General features: G+C 36.6%; 3 protein-coding genes across 6 annotated transcripts; 1 reads left to right on the top strand and 2 right to left on the bottom strand.

Annotated features, from left to right (window-relative positions):
- Nucleotides 1-267: 267 nt before the first annotated feature.
- LOC103712741 (putative small nuclear ribonucleoprotein G) lies at nucleotides 268-4,090 on the bottom strand. Its single transcript, XM_008799353.4, has 4 exons — nucleotides 3,936-4,090; nucleotides 3,795-3,817; nucleotides 789-910; nucleotides 268-521 (listed from the first exon to the last, which is right to left on the bottom strand). Exons 1-4 carry the CDS (start codon nucleotides 3,968-3,970, stop codon nucleotides 462-464), a joined length of 240 nt encoding a protein of 79 aa, XP_008797575.1. The 5' UTR covers nucleotides 3,971-4,090; the 3' UTR covers nucleotides 268-461.
- Nucleotides 4,091-4,200: 110 nt separating this feature from the next.
- On the top strand, nucleotides 4,201-8,825 carry LOC103713629 (NAD(P)-binding Rossmann-fold superfamily protein). 2 transcript variants are annotated; one of them, XM_088701728.2, is made up of 9 exons: nucleotides 4,201-4,462; nucleotides 5,294-5,377; nucleotides 5,469-5,527; nucleotides 6,213-6,308; nucleotides 6,457-6,537; nucleotides 7,502-7,564; nucleotides 7,669-7,842; nucleotides 8,244-8,371; nucleotides 8,474-8,502. In XM_088701728.2, exons 1-9 carry the CDS (start codon nucleotides 4,282-4,284, stop codon nucleotides 8,478-8,480), a joined length of 873 nt encoding a protein of 290 aa, XP_088557854.2. In that variant the 5' UTR covers nucleotides 4,201-4,281; the 3' UTR covers nucleotides 8,481-8,502. The 2 variants fall into 2 exon arrangements, with proteins under 2 accessions (XP_088557854.2, XP_008798856.2); XM_008800634.5 differs by having other exon boundaries at nucleotides 4,202-4,462; nucleotides 8,244-8,339; nucleotides 8,474-8,825.
- An 857-nt stretch (nucleotides 8,826-9,682) lies between these two features.
- On the bottom strand, nucleotides 9,683-17,086 carry PEX10 (peroxin 10). 3 transcript variants are annotated; one of them, XM_008799335.6, is made up of 11 exons: nucleotides 16,808-17,086; nucleotides 16,681-16,712; nucleotides 14,791-14,880; nucleotides 13,074-13,168; nucleotides 12,692-12,896; nucleotides 12,425-12,494; nucleotides 12,174-12,252; nucleotides 11,768-11,901; nucleotides 10,901-10,998; nucleotides 10,495-10,586; nucleotides 9,683-10,155 (listed from the first exon to the last, which is right to left on the bottom strand). In XM_008799335.6, exons 1-11 carry the CDS (start codon nucleotides 16,995-16,997, stop codon nucleotides 10,053-10,055), a joined length of 1,188 nt encoding a protein of 395 aa, XP_008797557.4. In that variant the 5' UTR covers nucleotides 16,998-17,086; the 3' UTR covers nucleotides 9,683-10,052. The 3 variants fall into 3 exon arrangements, with proteins under 3 accessions (XP_008797557.4, XP_088557851.2, XP_088557852.1); XM_088701725.2 differs by lacking the exon at nucleotides 14,791-14,880; XM_088701726.2 differs by lacking the exon at nucleotides 10,495-10,586 and having other exon boundaries at nucleotides 9,980-10,155.
- Nucleotides 17,087-18,559: the final 1,473 nt, after the last annotated feature.

Here is an 18,559-nt window from a genome sequence, read left to right as displayed (position 1 = left end):
TTTCATGTACACCTGCCTTGATGCTGTAACATGGTCATGGTGCCAGTGGTAAAAGCAAATAACCCCATAATGGCATTTGAAATGTATGGTAGTCCCACATAAGTCTAAAATCATGTGCCGTAGGCAAAGTAAATTAACCTTTTGCTGATTTCTGTTTTATTTTGCCACCCATGATCAAACTGTCCACCTTTTACCTGAGACAACCTTCCAAAGCACCTCTATATTTACAGAACCATCCATTCATTCAGTTTTCTAAAAACTCTGATCTAACATTCACAAGCATCTAGTCACTGGGAGCGATTCCATCTTTCCATACCAATGAGTAAAATTTACATCATTTTAGCATAAAAATACAGAACAGAAAGAGACAAGACAACGGTCATCAAGTCATTAAAGTACATAAACCATATATTTCTCGGCCATTTGTTTCAAAACATGAAACTATGAGCAATACATAGTTATTATGTTTTGCTGACTGGCTCCAATGCTTCAATCATAACCACACTATTCCCCCTGATAACCTGTAGATAATTTGAGAAAGTTCATATCAACAAACCACTTTACCAGGTTAAGAGTTTGAAAAACCTCACAGCAGAGGCAAGCTACTTAACTTCGACAGGGACACGTTACCTTGAATCCTTTGTTTTTTTTTTTTTTCCGAAAGAACGATAAGTCTGAATTCATCATGTGCCCCTTTGAGGTTAAGTCGCATGCCTTCCCATGGAGGCATCCTCAAGAGACCATGAGAACAAGGGAGAATACTATTGAATTCTGCAAAAGAAACTTACCACCATCCCAATATCATTCTTCTCACTGCCATTAACCTCCACAGTATTGTCAATCACCAGATTCATGAATTGGTCAAATCCACGGAGAGTGCCAACAATAACCCGGTTTGCATTCAGCTTGACTGCAAAAATGGTTTCGACAAATATATGTTAAAATAAATTTTGGCAGATAAAGTAGGGAGCGATGGCTAACTGTGCAAATTCGCGGTCCATGTTCAGTTCAATTTTTCAGAATACTCAGAAGTTCTAGTTATAAGAACAATCAGAGAGATGCATCATCTTGTACCACACCACTGCATGCAAATACCACACAAGGCCACATAGATGAAGAGACTAGTAAAGAGGGAAAAGAAAAATATTTAGTGACACTACCTCCAGCAAATCCAACTATTAGCTTGAACCAAGGAACAACTATAATTATGATTTTTACACTTAAATAACAAAAAAATGAAAAGAAAAAAAAGCAAGAGAGTATTCTGGCAAAGCACATCGAAAACTAGACCTGCAGATGTGTTCAGAGAGTTAGAGAATCTAAGAAACACAAATCAGTTTTAAAACTATCACAGACCTGATGAAGTACAATAGATAACATGTAGATACACATCTGCATGCTTCCATGAAATCAAACATCAGATAGTTGGTAATGCGCTATCTGGATACTGCAAATCCAAGGAAACCTGGAAATGACAAAATGACAAAGAGGGTGGAACATGCGAAGTTGATACATAGGCTGAAAGCTATCCATCCAGCCCCTCCCTCATTTACCTTCACTTGCTTCCACTACAACCAATAAAAACATAAATCTTTCTAGAGGTCTGATGCTTTTAAATTGCATCCATCATACCTTAAGCAACATTTGATAAAGTGAAAGACACCACACAATCAATTAATTTTATCTTTTCCTTATAAGGGCTTGCAATTTCCTGAGGTCGATAATCTTATCCACCACCAAATTGGAAGCCAACTAATATAGTAAAAGGAGGAATCAAAACCAAATGGCAAAGGCATAAAAGCAATCACACTGGGTCATTACCAACAAGTACCTAAGCTAGTTTTTTTGTGGATTTCAATGTGGGAAAAAAAACCAGAAACAAGATGCAAATGCACAGATGCACAGACAGTAATAGCATCAATCATTTCCAAGTAGCAATCACCCATAATGATAGGAAATCCTTCCATCAATTTTTAAGGCTTGCAGGTGAAGCAACATAGGCATAAACAACAAGCACTTCCCAACTTCCACCTACTCTCCCCATTATTGTTTCATTACTTCTAGATCCTGCTCTTATTTGAGACAGAAATATACTAATCCCTAGCTTTCTTCAACCACATGTCAGAAGGGGCCGCAGAAAAAAACATGGCAATTTAAAACTAATTATCAATAAAAAAACTCTTAGATCATTCAATTATACTACTCCAGTGGCAGAGATTTTTGCATGGAATAAAAACCACAGAGAAATTTTAGAAATTACTTTTAGCATTAAATGAAGATCCAAAAAAACCCTTTCAGAGTAACTATGACAAAAGCTTCATTTGGAAATAAATTCATGGCAGTCAAGAGGTATTCCTCATTTAGGGACACTATTTCCAATATTTAACTTCAAAAAAAGGAAAAAAAATAAACAATGAAAGACATAGTATCGAGTGGACATCAACTATAGAACCATGACCACATTGCGAATCAATTACCAATGAACATCTCTAGCGCACACAACCATATTCCAGAGGCAAAAATTCTTAAATGAACTAATATCCGTTAGAAATTACATTTTAGTTTATATAGAAATGAACATCCCACTGTTAACATAAAAAAAACAGAGAAAAAAGCCCTATCAGAGTAACTATGACGAGAGCTTCATTTGGACATAAATCCATAGCTCTTAAGAAGATTCCTCATTTAGGGCCACTGTTTTCAACGGTCAAAATGGAACACGAAAAGGAAAGAGCAAAACTAAAAATAGAATCATGAGCACTTTAAAAAACAAAAATTAATTACCACTAAGCAACTTTATAGCCCACTGAACCATACTCCAGAGGCAAAAGCATTTGCATGTCACAATATTTATTCAGAAATTTTCGAAGTTCATCTAGATATAAACATACTACATTTAACATCACAAAACAGAGCAACGGAAAAGCCCTATCAGAGCAACTATGACTAAAAATTCATTTGGATATCAATCCATAGATTTAAAGAGGTATTCCTCATTTAGGGCCACAATTTCCCAATAGCTGTTTTTTTAAAAAAAATAGAAAATTAAACAACAATATTACACAAAGCATGTGCAATTAACTCACAAAATCATGAGCTTGTTGATATAATCGTCAACTTGCTAACATACAACCAGCTGCCAAGGTTCTGGTAACTGGCATTTCCTTCTTCTCTTAATTAACACAATTAAGAGATAAAACAATTAAGATCAACTGATCATAGGCACGGTCAGTGTTGTTGGTCCATAAACCAAAAGCACTTAAATAGTCAAAAATGGGTTGACCAATCACCACTTCTTGCAATGGGCATTCACCACAAACTCAGACAAAGAACCCATCTTGCATGCTGGTATTCTTTACCATAAATACAGATGCACTTTCTCTTAAGCACATTCTTACGCAGAAAATCCAGTGCATATCAACCTCTTTCAGTGCATATGGAAATTCAAGTTCCAATCCCCCCCCTCTCCCCTCTTTTCTACACTTCCATGCGGGTCAAAAAAAAAAAAAAAAACATGTCAGAAGTTAAACATACAAGAATGCAATCACACACAAGTGAAAATGAGAATACGAAAGCTATTTGTCTCTAAAAGAAAAACAATTTCTTCCACAAATATACAAGTTGTGGAGATTTAAGCTACATCACCTATTTTCTTTTTTTTTTCAAACAAATCCATGCTAGTTGAAGGCCCATAAAAAAAAAGAAACATAGGCAGCAAAAAGAAAGAATAAGTAATCACGCATTAGAAGCTGAAAAAACTCTAAAAAGAAGCATTAATGCATTAAATAACTTACTCTGAAGCTTCTTGTCCATATACCTGTCATCCCGTTCAAGAATCAAAAAAAAAAAATGAAGAAGTCCATCAAAACTGATACAAGGAGAAAACAGATCAAAGAGAGAGGGAAGGGAAAACCCAAAGAGAGTGATAGACTCACTTCTTGAGATCCGGAGGCTGGCCAGATCTACTCATGGTGATTTCAGAGAGAAAGGAGCCGGAATCGTCAAGGGTTTCGCTCCGACCTCTCGCTCACTGCATCTAAACCCTAACAAACCTCGACGCCGCCGAGCCCGCTCCGCCTAATAAAGAGGCGAAGTGCGGACCCCTTCAACTCTTCAAGTCCTCTCCGGTTCTGAGCCGGGTTATCCGAACCGGCCTAGACCGGATCATAGGGGCATTTAGGAACACTAGTTAAACGTTTCTCTCTCCACGTCCCCACCATATCCCCGAGAACCCAATCTAATCCTATTCCACCGCGCTCTCTCTGTTCTCCACCAGCTCCGATGGCTCTTCGCCTCTCTTCGGCTCCTCTCTCCGCCCTCTCTCCTCCTCCTTCTCTATCTCCGTCTCGCTTAGAGGCCGGGCGCCTCTTCTTCTCCATTCCCAGGAAGCCTTTCGTCCGCTGTTACTCCTCCAAGAAGAAGGAGACCAGCTTCACGGATCAAATCCTCGACTACATTGAAGGTAATCAAACAGCTCCGCTTCTGATTCAAATCTTTGTTTTTTTTTTTAAGTAGGCGTATCGTTGTTTAACCGTATTTTAGGGTAATAAGATTAACAACATTGTGGAGTTACATAGTGATCTCCAAAATGACAGCTTTTGCTATTAAATCTCTTTTTTGCTAAATGTCGGCAAAGTGAATGGATAGCAGAAGTGTTTACAAATGCTATCTTAAATATCAATCTCCAGGTGATATTTCACTAGTTTGTAGAGAAATTAAAAAATAAAAACAAAACGATGCCAGCCAAGCCCTTAATAAACTAGGTAAACAATATTTAGAAGATGATTGCTTACTAGATGAATGCATCCAAAAGTTTGTGCATGCTATCACCATCAGTTGTATTGGTTGGTGTGCTAAAATGGCAAGCGGGCCATCTTTTGATCATTTTGAGTGTATGCAATTTTGTTTCTTTTGGGTTGTAAAAGATGGGAAGGACCATTAACCATGTCATTAAGGAAATAGGAGGGTACATTTTGCGTTTCTGATCCATGATGGTAGATTTTAGTTATTATCATGGCTTAAATTCTACCACAATGCCCATTTTGGCCCCAAAGACATTGCAATTCTTTAAAGCTTACTTTAATCTATATAGCTCTACTCGTTCATTCATGTGCTTTATTAAGGTTCGCATTGCAAACAATAGATTTGGTCATTTCTCTAATATACAACCGACTGCTTTAATTATTCACTAACTTCGCTTTTGGTGTTTAATTTTTAGTTTTCGTCACTAGATGAGACATAAGTGCCTATAATCTCAAAAGATTATACTAAATTTCGGGACCTTAATATGTAGGTGGGCCTAAATTGAGGAAATGGTATGGAGCACCTGATCTACTTCCAGAAGATGGAGGTCTCGAAGTTGAGGATGAATCTTCAGGTAATACCACAGTCATGGGTATCAAGCATACCCCTTTGTATTCAAAGAGCTCTGATGATTCCTTTTTGATTTTTCCCTTGCTGAAGAACAGAAATTGAAGAAGTCCGAGATGCAGTTTTGGTGACTGATGGAGAAAGCGAAATTGGCCAGGTGGGTAAGTTGACTTTAAACTGAAAGTTTGTCTCTGCATCGCAATGATGATACATCTCACTATCCTTAGGACTTAAGAGATGCTTCTCACTCTCACTGAAAAGAAAACAAATCTGAAGTAGTTTTTGATCTTGATTAGCTTTCTTCTAGAAATCCTTAGACTACTAAGCTTGCTCTTTGACAGTATGTCAAATTACTTTACAGTTCACATCACCATCTAACTACTGTAGAGAAGCATGTCAAACATTGGAGTGATGGTAATACCTAGGATAGCACTTTTAAAAGTTAGTATCTTTATATTAGCATCTCTTTTGTCAAAAGAAGCATTTAGATCTCTCTCCCATTGATAAATTTCATATGACCACCATCTTCAATACAACTAATCCACACCTCGATTACATATTTAGTTCTTGGCGATTTCATGAATCTCATAACAGATTCTACAAATCCTTCTTCCAACTTAAAGATTAAAACAGTTGAAATTTGATGAGTGCATCAGTTTTTTCCTTGGTGATTATTTAATTTGATTACTGTTGATTATTTAATTTGATTGCTGTTTAAACTGTGTAGTTTAACCTTATCAAATTTCAGAACCATTGGGTATGTATTATATTATGAATATCTAGCATTTTGTCTTCCTACTAATAAATGATGAAACCTTAAACTTACCATATGCCTCATTCAGATGGTAATATTATCACTTATTCTTAAGAGGGCTCCGATAAAAGCATTAGTCAAGGATAAGCAAGCTGCAACAGATGCATTCGGAGCTTATGTTAAGGTGAGCAGCCCCTCCCTGGTGATACCTGAATATATTGTATGAAAATTGTCCAATGTCACTTGCGTTACAAGCTTGTTCTGTCGTTGTTCAATGTGTTTAATGTTATCTAACTTCGGTCTTCAAACTTTATTCTGCTTTGTATGTGTAGCCAATGGTTGGGGATATAAATGATCGGTCCTTTCTTACAAAGGCTTTGAGAGGTGTTCGTGCAATAATTTGCCCTTCAAATGTATGTATGTTCAACTCCATATTGTATTTATCTTGCATTGTTCTTCTCACATGATTAATATTGTAATTTATTCACTTTCTTAGACATTGCTGCCATCAAGGTCCATCGAACCGGTATCGGGGTTCGTAACGGGTGGTGACCGGTGCGGTACAGTATGGGTCCGTCTGGGTGTACTGAAATAGAGAGAGGAAGAAGGAGAGGAAGGAAAGGAGAAAAGAGAGTGAGGGGAAGAGGGAGAGGAAGGAGAGGGAGGAAGAGAGAGATCAAGACCTCTGGGAAGCTTTGAGAACTAGAGATCCAACGATAGGGGCCGAGAGAAAGGGGGAGAGAGAGAGAGACTCACCTGGATCTTCCACCACCCCCACGACGGGGACCTAGGGCTTCGAACGAGGACAGAGCGTTGAACAACGGTTTGAAGGGGCCAAAGAAAGTGGCAAGAGAGGGAGAGAGAGGACTTCGAGCTTTAGATCCGGTAGAGAGGGAGAGGGAGCATGGAACAGAGCCTTGAACACATCAAGAGGGTAGAGATACGGCCGAAGGAGCTTCGAATGCCATGGTAGGGTTTAATATCGAATCGATGGAATGAATCATGCCGGTAACCGATTGGTCTAGTTTGATACACTTCATATTGGCCGGTTCAGCAGTTCTCCGGACCTTAACTGCCATGCATTTCTTTTAACACTATATTCACTCTTAGTTGCTAATACATTTGCAGATTGCTTAATTCAGCCATCATTATTCTTAACAAGATCTTAATCGGGGTTTTGTGTAAAAAATTTCTCTGACTTCTTTGGAAAATCTATTCTATCTTATCAAACATAAAATGTGCTTGTGGTATACGGGGTAATTTAATGGTGTCTGTGATCTTGAGAAAAATATCACTAAAACATACACTTGATGCATTTCTAGAAATACCGCTAAAATTTGTGAAGTCTCCAACTATATTCTGTTTATGTTTACACAGGATGGCTTCTTTTCTGACATAGGGCAAATGAAGGGTGTGCAGCACGTTGTTCTTCTATCTCAGGTGCTTACTTTTCCCATGCTTTTATGTGTTCCTTGAGAAAGATTGGCCTATGCATGGTTGGCGGTGATATCCATCTTGCTATATGAGTTTTTGTTAGGTTGCAGTTGGCTGTATATAGACGTAGTAGTGGACTTCAAGCTGTCATGAATAGCAAGCTCAAGAAGTTGGCGGAGAAGGATGAAGAAATATTGATTGCATTAGGCATCCCATACACTATAATAAGAGCTGGCTTGCTGCAAAATACTCCAGGTGGCATGCAAGGTTTCAGCTTTGGAGAGGTACAAGAAATTTAAGACAACTGCATGCATAACTAGAACAGTTTAAGGAAATCAAGAAGATAGAAAAGTGTATTTGTTTTATTATTGGTGCAAAATTGACAGCACTTGAACAGTGTGCTAAACATATGATTGCCTTCGTGGCAAAGTTATGCTACTATGAAATAGATAATACATAGTCAACATGCTTAATTATTTTCGGTTATTTTCACCCAATGCATGTCCCTTCCGCACCCCTACATAAAAAAAAAAAGAAAAGAAAAGTCATCACTACATGATACTTCTGATTTCATTTTGACAAAGTGGATTAACGAGGCAGGTAACTGCAGTTTGATTTCTCATAGGAATCAATCATTTCTTTTTTTGATATTTAAATATTTTTCTTTTGTTTTTTATAATTCCAGGGTGTGGCAGCAAAGGGAAAACTTAGCAAAGAGGATGCAGCAGTTATTTGCGTGGAGGCACTTGATGCAGTTCCTCAGAGAGGGCTAGTTTTTGAGGTCCGCTGGATTAGACTACACAAGCATTTCCTGTAAAAATACTAAATGGAACTGTCAAAGAAGTCAAAACATGGACATTCACATAAAATACAAGGCTAATTCTCAATTAATGCATATACTGTTTACGTGTATAGGTGGTAAATGGGGATGAGAAGGTTCCAGACTGGAAAGAATGGTTTGCAGCACTGATTAAGAGCACTGAAGAGTTACAATGACAACCCGACTGAATCCATAAGGCATTCTTTCTCAGCCCTTGGTACTTGCAGGTTCTCAGCCAAGTGCGATTTGTTTGTTTAAGAAGTGATGTGAGTTTGCTTTATGAGGCCATTGTATGATAACGCTGAAAATCAAGACAGAAAATGGTAATATTGCTAGAATAATTTTGTAACACTTGTTAAATTTATGCTTCAAGAAAACATATTCTTTACAGATGGAACCATGCGAAAAGAAGCTGGAAGATGACAAATACATTGCTTGTTCTTCTTAGGAACCATGGGTATCAACATTTTTCTTGCCAAATTTTCTCTCTGTATAATTCAGGACTTCTCATCTTTGAGATCACGTCTACACTAGTTGATCGGTTTAAGGTTGAATATTTCTTTGGAATTGATCATTCTGATGTAAATAAGTGTTATGACTATCCGTTTTATTTGTGATAGGAATGAAAGCAGAACCTTTGACAGGTGCTTTTGAAGGTCAATTGATCGTTCATCAAATCCCATTACAGTTAGACGATAGTTCATACCCATTCTTCCAAATGTGTTTTTGGTTTTTACTTTCTTACGTCTTAAAACCACGTAACAGTATTAAATAAGGTCCCTTGCAAATATGAGGTCAACCGTACACTACCTCTACTTATAATAAATAATATGACTTGAGCAATGCAACTGGATACTTGATGATCATAAAAATACTGAATCTGGGAGATCGTGTTCATGATTGGATTCGTTTTTGTGGACTTTACTATTGAGTAAATAATGCCTTGGCACACTGTGCTTAGTAGGTGCATTTTTAGTAGGTGCCCACCGAAATTTCAGGAATGTTGCTTTGAATGAATGATGATTTCTCTCACACAAGATGGAAGTTAGAAGACTAAACAGCATCTATTTAAACTTGTCGAGTAAATTGACTACTGACATCCAACCACTTCTGAAATTGCTTCTCAGGAGGGCGAAAATACCCTTGCCTCCTTTCTGAACCAACTGGAAAATCAAGGGGTTACAAATGATTATCTAGTAATTATTGTAAGAATTGTTGGTGCCTCAGAATTGCCTTATGATGTTAAGCTTCTTAACTATTAGGTTTGTGCCGCAGCGAGTTCATTGGTATGCAATTCTGAGATGTTTTAGATGGGCAATAACATGGAAAATTGCTTTGGGCACTTCACTGTCAGAAAATTACCAACAGCGATTCCAATTATACAAACAAAATAAATAGATTATAAACAATACAAGATGTCACTCTCCATGCATGCTGCTTCGCTATTTCGATTCAAACTTGAACGAAACTCATTCTTCTTCATCAGTTAATGAACTACATCAAAAGGAGACTTCTCTACATGTTTTCTTGAACCGGTTCCCATGGAAGAAGGCTTTATAGCATTTTCTTCTAGAAATATGTAGTTTGAAGAGGTCATGAGCTTCTTTATCAACTGTCACGGTGCAGATTCGTTTCTTCCGCCACTGTTGCCGTATAAAGGATCAAACCAGAATGCTAGAAATCAGCATGATATATACAAACCAAACTCGAATGAGTTATGGGATTACGGCAGAGAGGACATTCAGGCTTTTCATTGCACCATTCCATAATGCAGTTCCTGCAGGTTGATCATAAAATACAAATCAGCGGACACACCGAGTACCAACCATCTAACGTGTATCAAAATGCTTCACAAGATCACACTAATTGTATAGCTAACATCGGAAAATAGGATTATAGCTGTATCAGGTCAAGTGGTCTCCATACAAAGTAATTCCTGATGATTATGCATGATCATAAAAACAATAATCAACTAAAAGGATGTGTAGATTTATGTGTTAGTAAAGAAATGTATGGACATTATTGTAATTATGTATATAACTAGTAGCGAAGAAAATATATAAAAGAGGTGCTTGTGCGTCTCATGTTAATTATCTTTATGTACAGTAGGCTATACCAGCAGAAGACATGACCGCATGGTGTGGCTGTAGGATGCTGGCGAGTACTGAGACAGAGGGTACATTTGCTCATGCCACCCGAACCTTGGGGCTGAAACCAGAAAATCAGGAATTGCAGTCATTGGCTTTGTTTTCTATTTAATGCCTTTTTACACCATCATATGCATAAATTATGTTGAAAAGAAAAATTATTGACAAAATTTTGCAGTATTTAGAAGATCTAAACCACAAGTCAAAACATACGTAGACGATCCTCTGGGTTATGGCTCAAAAGATGACACTTATGGGGGCAGCTAGATGCTTAAATTTTTGTTATTCTGAGTTCCAGTCTGCAAGAAATGGCTACCAAAAAGAAACACACACAAAAAAAAAAGATGCAATAAAGTTGGCTGGAGAAAACACTACCTCTGGTGCAGCCAAGGAATCAGCGGCCCAACTGCCTTTATCAGGGCTATAATTAGTAACTGGGTTGCCATCTTCATTTAAAACAGGCAAGCCTGGACCTGCAGACCATGAATATGAAGAAAAGGCAGCAATAAGCTACCACATAAAATCAACAGGATAAAAAAGTAATGAGCTTCAACTTGCTAATTTATTTTGTTTATTCATAGTTTTAGTATCATTCAACCAACATTGTTATAATACTAGGCTTTTGATATCCCATAGAGCATAAAGAATGAAGTTTTCATTACAGGAGAAATAAGCACTCAATAGTTTTGAAGAAATGAAGAATAAGCAGTTATTGAGGGCTTAATAACCCAAAGAAAAATTCATAGATTTCTTACAGAAACAATATAGTTTAACAGAAGCTACAAGTGAACCCAAACTCTGGGATATGCTTACTTCACCATTGCAGAAAAAAATGAAAATGGCTTTAGCCTATTCCAGTTCTAGCCCTCAATCCCCCAAATTTCCCAGCTGTTGCATCAGACACTCAATAAACCTAACATGCTTTAGAAAGCCTCTAAATCTCTTTCCATGTTTCTGCTGGACAATATTAATTAAATGATGTTTTCTTCAGCAATATTCAGATCCACATGACCACATTCTCCCCAGTACTTACCATTATTGGCACCAAGTACATTCTCTATCCCTTGATGCACTGATGAAAACACATTTTTTAGGCATTATGTTGCATTATCTTCTAAACATCAATTTCATTAAATTGATGTAAATCCTCAACACACCAGGCTGGGTCCCCTTTCAATTTATTATACTCACAAATTGAGACACTTGAGCCAAATATGTAAATAGTGTCCACAAGTGTAGAACCTGTAGAAGACTGGTGGCTCCCAGGTGATGTCTGATGAACAGAACTAGTTATTGAAGATAAATTACTTCTGCGCAGTCCTTCAGCACCAAGTATACAAAGCTGGATCAAAAGGAACACACCCAAAATTTGGTATCTGCAGAGGCAAGGTGAGAAATAATGTGATAAATACAACTTAACCAGTGGCATTATTCAAAAATTCCAGCTGTGTTATAAGGAAATTCACAAGGAAAAGAAATGATTTGCCTACTTCAAACTAGACACGGTAGATAACAAATAAAAAAACCAAGCAACGACTTCTAATGCCCATCAAAGGCCAACTAGAATCTTAAGCTCACAAACTCATTCCAGATTGCCAACATTTCTTGTATAATAAAAGATATGATGCAGAAAATTATGTCTTAATACCGAGGCCTTTGATTTAACGGCTTTCCAATAAATACATAACGGATGCCTGCTGCACGTTTTGATATATGATAATACAACCCTGCAATAAAATGCACTTATATAATCAACCATGTGAAATTGTTCTACATTAAACATATGATAAGCGCAGATATTAGACTTAAAATCAGATAAATACATCCAGTGCTATTATATTGAAAAAACTTTATGTTCATAAAAACTGAATTTGATTAGGCAGAGTAGTTGTATATCACCTTCAAAGTAAAAGAACATAAGGTTGGTGCGGAGAGCCAATTGTAAAATCTCACGAGCATATGGAAGAACCTGGATAACACCAAAGCACGAGAACTAAGTTTATGGTAGAATACTTAAGTGAATCTACAGCCATAGTTAAACAGAAAGCTACACAAATAAAGTTAAAAAATGAAATTTAGTCTAATGGAAAACCAAGTGGATTTTGCGCTAAAGATGCAGATGGCATATGAATATCAGCAGAATATTCAGAGAAAAAACTCAAATACCGTAGGCCATTTCTGAACAGCCTGCAACCACAAACCATGAAGCCTCTCTCTGAACTTTGACAAAGCAGATATAGGTACACTTGTGGAAGTTGAGCTCTCAGCAGCATCAGAAGATTGGACTTGGTTCCTTCTAGGGTGGTCACTTCCATACAGCTCCCCAAACTGAGAGTCAGCAAGGATAATACCGCGAGCAGCCATCCTTGAACTGCTAAATAGTAATGCATTAGTGGAAAAACATATTTGCCAGAAAGCTTGACAGCACCAAGGACACCATACTCAGAGTAAAGTACAATCCAGAAAGCTTGACAGCATCAAGGACACCATACTCATCATAGTAAAGTACAATGGACATTTAAAACTACATAAGAGGAGAACAGCAAACCTGATTCTTTCTGCAACATAAGGAATTATGGTCTCATATACAATGAAAAGGGCACGTCTTGCAGGTGTTGGTGGAAGCCCATGAGAACTTGCAATCTGAAAGACCCAATTATTTCAGAATATAAATAACATCAAAAACATAATCCACAGAGGGATCCTTTTGTTAAAGCAACAGCTAATATTTTTTTCCGCACCTACTTTTGTGTTGAGTAAATGGTAAATATTTTACAATATTACAATGAGCTCTGTTTGGTATCTGTATAATAAAGTGCAAGAACAAACCTTTCTAACCTAGGTATAATGAAAACAAAAAAATGATTTGACAAAAAGAAAACTAAATTTTTATCTTAAATTATTGAAACCCTTTACATACACCTTAAGTCTGATCCAGTACCTAAATAATCCTAATTATAATCAAACAAGAATCAGAAAAAAAAAACTTAAAATAAGCTTTGGAGTCTCTTAATGATATCCATCTTACTTATCTTATTTTGCACCTTCATGGTCTTAGACATTGATGCTTTTTTCTGCACAAAGGACTGAAGTCATTTCCATTCAGCATGGATAACTTCAAAAAAATTCAAGAGATAACTTAATGAAAAAGGCTTTTTTCAAATTTGAGGAACTATTATCATGGATTATTGCAGTCCAATCTTAAATTTAGACAATTTCATATGATACTCATCTGTTCATCATGATAGCTATAGAGAATTTTTTCCCAAGATTGGATCATATTTTTCTCTGATGTTGAATACTAAATTGACAGAAAAAACAAATAAAGGTTTCGCATCTCCCTTCCTATACAAGAATTAGAGTTGCGCCATTCTTTTAATAATGTCTTGATGAAACTGAGAATATGGCCAGAGCAACACTAACCAAACAAATGAAGTCTGACCTGTAAACTTGACAAATCTTTCAATATTATCTATTTAACGTGCAAATCATGCTTTTGTTGAGTTTTATGAAGAGTTATAACCCTTACAACAAGTAAAACCAACAGTTTAAAAAAGAAAGAAAGAAAGAAACTCAACCACCCAACAAACCACAATAATAAAGTTCGTTTTTTTAAGAAAAGAAAAAGAGTAGTTCTTAGTCCTGTGCAATAATTCTATCAAACTCAGTCAATATATGTCATTACAATGAATTGGGAAACTCCTGAACCTACCGTTTAAAAGAAAATGCAACAATGTCTAGAACTTCTTACACATCTTAGGCTTAGCTGAAATTAAATGTCAAAATATGACTTTGGTTGATACCTTTGAACCATAAAAATTCCATGAAATAATTCTAATAAAATTAACTCTAATCCAAGAAATAAAGAACCTTAGCTATACTCAAAGTAGCAGAATTCTAGAACCCCAATAAGAATATTTGCTCCTGTCCTGCATCATCAAGTTCGCTGAGTCCAGTTGCCCTTTCTATTATCAATTAAAGGTAAACTTAGATGACTATGAAATTGATAGACTACTAAAAACAGACAGACAGACAGACACAGAGATTCACCAAAGCCTTCAAGTTTAGAGTGTTTCTTTTACAATGATACTACTAAAAGAAAAAAGGAGACCAATCATATAGTTGAATTTAAAAGAATCCCAATTTTAAAATTTTTAATCAACCAAGTGGAATTAGAACTAGAAGTAATTTGTCCAATTTCCTTGTCATAATGTAGCTAAAAAAAGGGTACAATGATTATAGATAGCAGGAAGCAGGTCATAAACCTGAGATATATCACAATATTCTTCTCCTAGAGTTTGCTGCCCTGCACCTGTTGTTAGTAGATAATAAAGTGTCTGGCCTAACAGCTTTATCTGCAATACATTAAGTAATGACTAATATTAGCATCATGTAAAAAGATTATAACAAAATATAAGAATGACAAGGGGAAAACAGAAGATTGATAAAACCAGGAAAAGCAATGAAAAAATAAAGAAAATATCATGATAAGCCAAAAAAAATCTACACACTTCAAGAAATTAACTTTCATTGGTTGAAAGAAGTTTACAAAAGTAAGCACCAAGCCAGTACGAGATGGAAGACATTCATAGGTACTAATATGGGGACATTTTTCTTTCACCACAAGCTAGACAAGTTACCATATTAAGAGCTTAAAAGCAATTCAATAACTTTTCAAGTGCTGTAGCTTGGCTGAGTGCAAGACTTGCATAAATGCAACTAAACAAAATCAAAGACATGAAGCTTTATGTAAGGTATGAGAGAGATGAAAACCCTGGGAAGGCCAAGAAAGATCAAAAACTTGCTAGAGCACTCTATAGAATTCTGAAAGATTGTGAAACTCTATGAAGTATTAGGCAGATGGAACAAACAAGAACTAGAGTATTGTGGAGCTTTGTTATCTAGTGACTCCCCTAGAATAGCATAACTCTACATTATTCTTTTCATTGATGTGTCAAGAGGTTCAACATAGGATAAAGAGCTGATAATAAGAAGAATGGACCCTCATATGTGATCATGAAATCTCAAGGTAAATAGCTAAAACTTCATTGGAAAAGCATTGGAGAAGTACAAGAAACATCCACTCAATTGTCACAATGGTGGTGAAAAGGCAATCTAGGCCTAATATCAACAACATGGACCAAGAGTCGCTCAACACCTAAGCAAACCTTTGCAAACATGGCATGGGATCGAAGCTTGATCGAACCTAGCTAGCAAAGCCAGCACAAACTGATGCATAAGCTCCATGGCATTAAGTCGGCAAATTTACCTATGAGTTAGAAGACCATATGCCAAAGTAGAAAGACCACTGTTATCTTAAGTGAGATAGCCATTATTATTACTCAGGAATCTCTGAGTAAGTGTACAACTTGGAGAATGAGGATGGACGTTGTGGATGGCTGTCGCTGCAGCTATAAGGGAGCAGCTGAACTGAAATTAACAGTTGATTAGGACATTGTTCAGGCACCCAAAAGGATCTCCTGATAAATCACTTGGAACAAGTAGCAATCAACCAATTGCATAGAGGTATGTTAACATTAAAGAAGATGATAAGCCTGCTCAGCCTCATCATCCTGTTAGACCTCCAGATGAGTTGCCAATATAGGCATTCACGACAATGCAACTACTCCTGCAGATCCCAACATGCTTTGGGAGATCAATTTTTTTAAAAGACAATTCTGATAAAGCCATTCAAAGATGATTTCCAGGACATTCAACATATAACACTTCTTATTGCTAGGAAATTATTTTATCTTGTTTAAATTCACAAACTCAAACCTGATATCGGTTTGCTACCTAGTATGGAGCTTCTGTCTGCAATTCAACTGCTTGGAGAAAGTCACAAAAGATCCCAACCCTTCCAAATGGTTTAAATCAACATTGAATGGTCCAGCTAACCAAAAAAAATCCTTTTTGCCAGTAAAAATGCCATATTAGTGCAAAAAAAAAAATCTAAAATTATCTAATTAAAAGAAAACGAAAAAATACGATGGAGAAAAAAATGATCTTTTACAATGTTCCTCTAAGGGATTTTGCAGCGTTTACTCGATCCTGTATTTATCTTGCCTTCTCCTCTTATATGCAATTAATTAGTAAAACTATCGAATCCAATTTGTAAAAAAAGACAACAAGAGGGTATACTCGAAGAAACTAACCTCGCTCTGGTAAGCAACAGCAATCCTGGTACCTATATAAGAAACCAACGAGATGGTTAAGCATCAGTAACTCAATTTATAGGAAAGAAGACATAAAATTGGAAACTTTGGGGTGGGATAAACTGACCAAAAAGGTGTCGGAAGGCGTCACGGCAGGCGTCATGGACAAAGGCGGCGTAGTGATCGTCCTTCTCTGCAGCCCTCATGATCTCCGGCTGCGCCGCCGCAGGGAACCGCCTTTCCGCCGCCGGAGCCGGTGGCTGGGAGCTGGGGCCGGCCTCGCCGCCGGCGCCACCTTCGCTGGGCGCCGTCCTCATTGTCTCCCCACCTCGCGTTTTGTGACCTCTTTGGCAGGTCGCCGCGAGTCTGGGGGGAAGGAAATAGAGTTGTCGGGTGCAGCAGATTGAGTCACCGGCTCACCGTCTATAAATCGGACCGTCGTAACCGGATGAACCGGAGAGTCGGCAACAAAAAACGAAACCGGTTCACTCGTCCGGTTCTATCGCTCTTTTAAATATGTAATTCATCGTGCGTTTTTCTCGCACCATCTTTTTCTATTATTTTTAATTTATTATATTTTTGTTTTTCGTTGTTGCCGTGCCGCATATAAGAAAAGGGAGGAATAAATTTATTTCTCTTTTCCTCCTTTTCAGCAGGGAAGGCAAGAGCGCAAAACTTTTGGGTTTGAGGATAAATTATGTATGGTTGGACTCTAACTTTTTTTACCATGAATAATATATACAAATAAAAAAAATAAAATCATCTAACTTAATGATCTTGAATGGATTTTTAAACATTATTATATTATTTGTAATGGCTATAGACAAAGAAATATGACTATTATAGATGAAAGCATGTTGTAAATCCATACAGTCCAGAAAAAAAATACAAGATAAATTTGAAGAAAATTGTGATGAAAACTTTTTGTTTAAGCCTTTTTTTTTTCCCTACGAGATGAGAGGTGTAAGCTAAATAGACTAATGCTTCTTAGTTGTTGGAGTTTTTTTGTTCGAAATAGAACTATTGGCATGTTCTAAGATCAGTTCCTATAGAACTTATCTAATTTACCCCGGTAATATAAAAGAAAGAGGAGTAAGATGTGTAAGTATTTTGAATTGGAAGCTTAATAACTTCCAAATAGTTTACTTTAGTTCCTTTTTGGTCGTTCAACTTTAGAAAGCAAGTTTCGGTATTTTATAATAATAATTTTGAGAATAGATTGGTGATATGAACGGCATCTCACATCCTTTTTCAATTGAAAATTTTTAGATGCCTAATTTAAATTTTTGTACTGTTTTCCAAGTCTATTCTTAAGGTGCATAGTAGATGGGATAAGTTGATGTCTATCCTCTGAGTGGTGATTATAGTACCAAACACCCTCAAAGGGCAACATGATAGTCTTATTTGTTTTTTGAATAATTTTATTATACTAAAATGAGACAATAGAATTATTCTATGGGATAGGGGAACTTGTCCCTTCTAATTATAATTTTGTTCCTATCTAATGTTTAAGCATACCAAAAAGAAAAAGATTATTTTTCTCTTCCTAATAAATTATAAATAATTATAAAAATTGATGTATTCGTTTTTTTCCATAGCTCATCTCTCCAATCAAAGGTCAAAAAGTAATTAAGAATATGAAGGCCAAAGAGAGAACGATAAGGAGCTCAATTTTTTGCATAACAAATGACATACGACTAAGCTATCTTTGGAGGAAAGTAATTAGCTTGAGTTACCACTCTCTAAGAAGATAAAATAAAAAGTACAAGAAGAGAGAGAAAGATGACAATTATAAATATTATATTTTTTGAAGAAAATATGATGGGGTTGCCATCTTCTGGCCATCTTAGACTAAGCTCGTTGAGCATAAATATGTACT

The sequence above is a fragment of the Phoenix dactylifera genome, chromosome 7 (assembly GCF_051530095.1).
Source record: "Phoenix dactylifera cultivar Ajwa chromosome 7, Ajwa_hap1_PhDact_Kaust_v1.1, whole genome shotgun sequence".
NCBI lineage: Eukaryota > Viridiplantae > Streptophyta > Magnoliopsida > Arecales > Arecaceae > Phoenix > Phoenix dactylifera.
Note: the sequence above shows the minus strand (reverse complement) of the source record. Positions and strands in the feature narration are given on the sequence as shown.